The 1,756-nt window shown below is 36.2% G+C and overlaps 1 protein-coding gene across 3 annotated transcripts in view; it reads right to left on the bottom strand.

Moving 5' to 3' along the window:
• The window catches only part of LOC119588710 (inositol monophosphatase 1-like), a gene marked incomplete in the record, with an annotated part of 7,982 nt that overhangs the window by 5,394 nt on the left and 832 nt on the right, over positions 1 to 1,756 (bottom strand). For all 3 annotated transcript variants that reach the window (XM_037937350.1, XM_037937349.1, XM_037937348.1), the window contains 3 exon segments: positions 15 to 120; positions 530 to 789; positions 920 to 1,053. In XM_037937350.1, coding sequence (XP_037793278.1) covers positions 15 to 120; positions 530 to 789; positions 920 to 1,053 — 500 coding nt within the window.

The following is a 1,756-nucleotide window of genomic DNA, read 5'->3' as shown; positions in this document are numbered from 1 at the left end:
TTCTTCCTACTTACCCATGAACTTTTGGCATGAGAGTTGTTATGTTGGTCAGCACAGTGTTGACTTTCTCAGGGTCCAGGCTTGTGCCGATCTCAGAGAAGACAAGAGCCTGACCAAGGTCTGAAAGAGGAGGGGTTTGTACTTCTAGATGAGGTTCACAAAATTAAGGATACATACCCCCTGTGGTTACATGTAGGTTCTTTTTGTAGGTACAAAACTTCTTTTTTTCATTCGTACCTATCTGGTTTGTTTATCTCATTTAAGAAACTTATTAGGTTTGTAAAACTCAGTGGTTTTATTAATTCCAATACAGTATTACTCTATGCATACTTTTAAGTCTTAAGAGAAATTGTTATGGAATTTGACAAGTTGTATACAGACAAAAAGCATTGAAGGATACATCACTCACTAAAGTTTGCAAACCACTGGTGTAGACTTTAAAAGTCTAACTTTGCCATAAACTATGCCCAAAATTTTCACCAACTTCATGGTACTCCAAACAAAGGTGCCTCAGACTTCCCTCACTCACCGGTCTCCCCAGACACAGAAATCTTCTCTCCATTCAGGAATGCTCCTTGCCCCTTAATGGCAGTAAACATCTGCTCAAGCACCGGGTTGTACACAACGCCCACCAAGGCCTCCTTCTTTACCCACAGTCCAACAGAGATGCACGTGTAGGGGAAGCTGTGCACAAAGTTCATGGTCCCATCTATGGGGTCAATGATCCATGTTGGCTGATCAGTTAGGACACACTTCTCTCCCGCAGATACTGACTCTTCACCAATAAACCTGGGAATATTAACTTGTTTTTTTATTCTGCTGATTTGGCCAATATGCTTATTTCATATGTATTGGAACACCTATAGATATAAGATCCTAATATCCTACAGACAGGATAAAGATTTAACTGGGAACTAACTGGTGATCTGGGAAGGCCTCAGACAAGCCTGAGATAAGCATCTTCTCAACTGCCTTGTCTGATTCAGTCACTAAATCTACTGCTGAGCTCTTAGTCTCAATATTCTTCTTCTTTTTGATTGCTTCTCGTACAACCTTAGGAAAAAAATGAACAATTAGTGAAAATTAAAATAAACAGCATTTAAATCATAAGAAAACAAAAAATAATCAAAATACAGTGTGTACAATTTGTATATGTGGTAGAGGTTTGTTAGGATTTACAGCAAAAAAGCAAAAAATGTTTATGCTGAAATAAAGATAAAAACACTGTCCATTTACCTTTTCCTCTATCATCTACCTCAAACATTTATAGTTTTTCAAACCTTTTTATTATCTTCATTAATGAAACATTTTCTAAGAAATTATTCTGAGAATACCTTTATCATACTATATCACACAAACTGAAAGGAGAGCAAAGGGAGCAGAGTTGAGCCATGTAAACACATCTAGCCAACAGGGTGTGCTGTAGAGTCGGTATTCAAGACACCTGACTTCGACTCGGATCATTTGATATAAAAATGTAAAAAAATGGAATTCATAACAACTGCAGGCTAACTTTTAACCCCATGTTCTTAGAGGTTTGAATTAAATAGTTATAGTTATACTATTGTGGCCTTTTTATCGTACATTCTTGAAAAAAAAAAAAAAAATCATTATACTTTAAAAAATTACATATAGGACTATGACAAAATGAAAATGATACGATTTTCCATTCTCTCGGGTGGAAATGAAGTGTGTGATATGTTTAAAAAATGGAATTTTCGCGATTTATGTTGAAGTTGGAGTTGGGACATTTTTA

The sequence above is a fragment of the Penaeus monodon genome, chromosome 24 (assembly GCF_015228065.2).
Source record: "Penaeus monodon isolate SGIC_2016 chromosome 24, NSTDA_Pmon_1, whole genome shotgun sequence".
NCBI classification, from domain to species: domain Eukaryota; kingdom Metazoa; phylum Arthropoda; class Malacostraca; order Decapoda; family Penaeidae; genus Penaeus; species Penaeus monodon.
The sequence above is the reverse complement of the archived record's forward strand: the minus strand, read 5'-3'. Positions and strand labels throughout refer to the sequence as shown.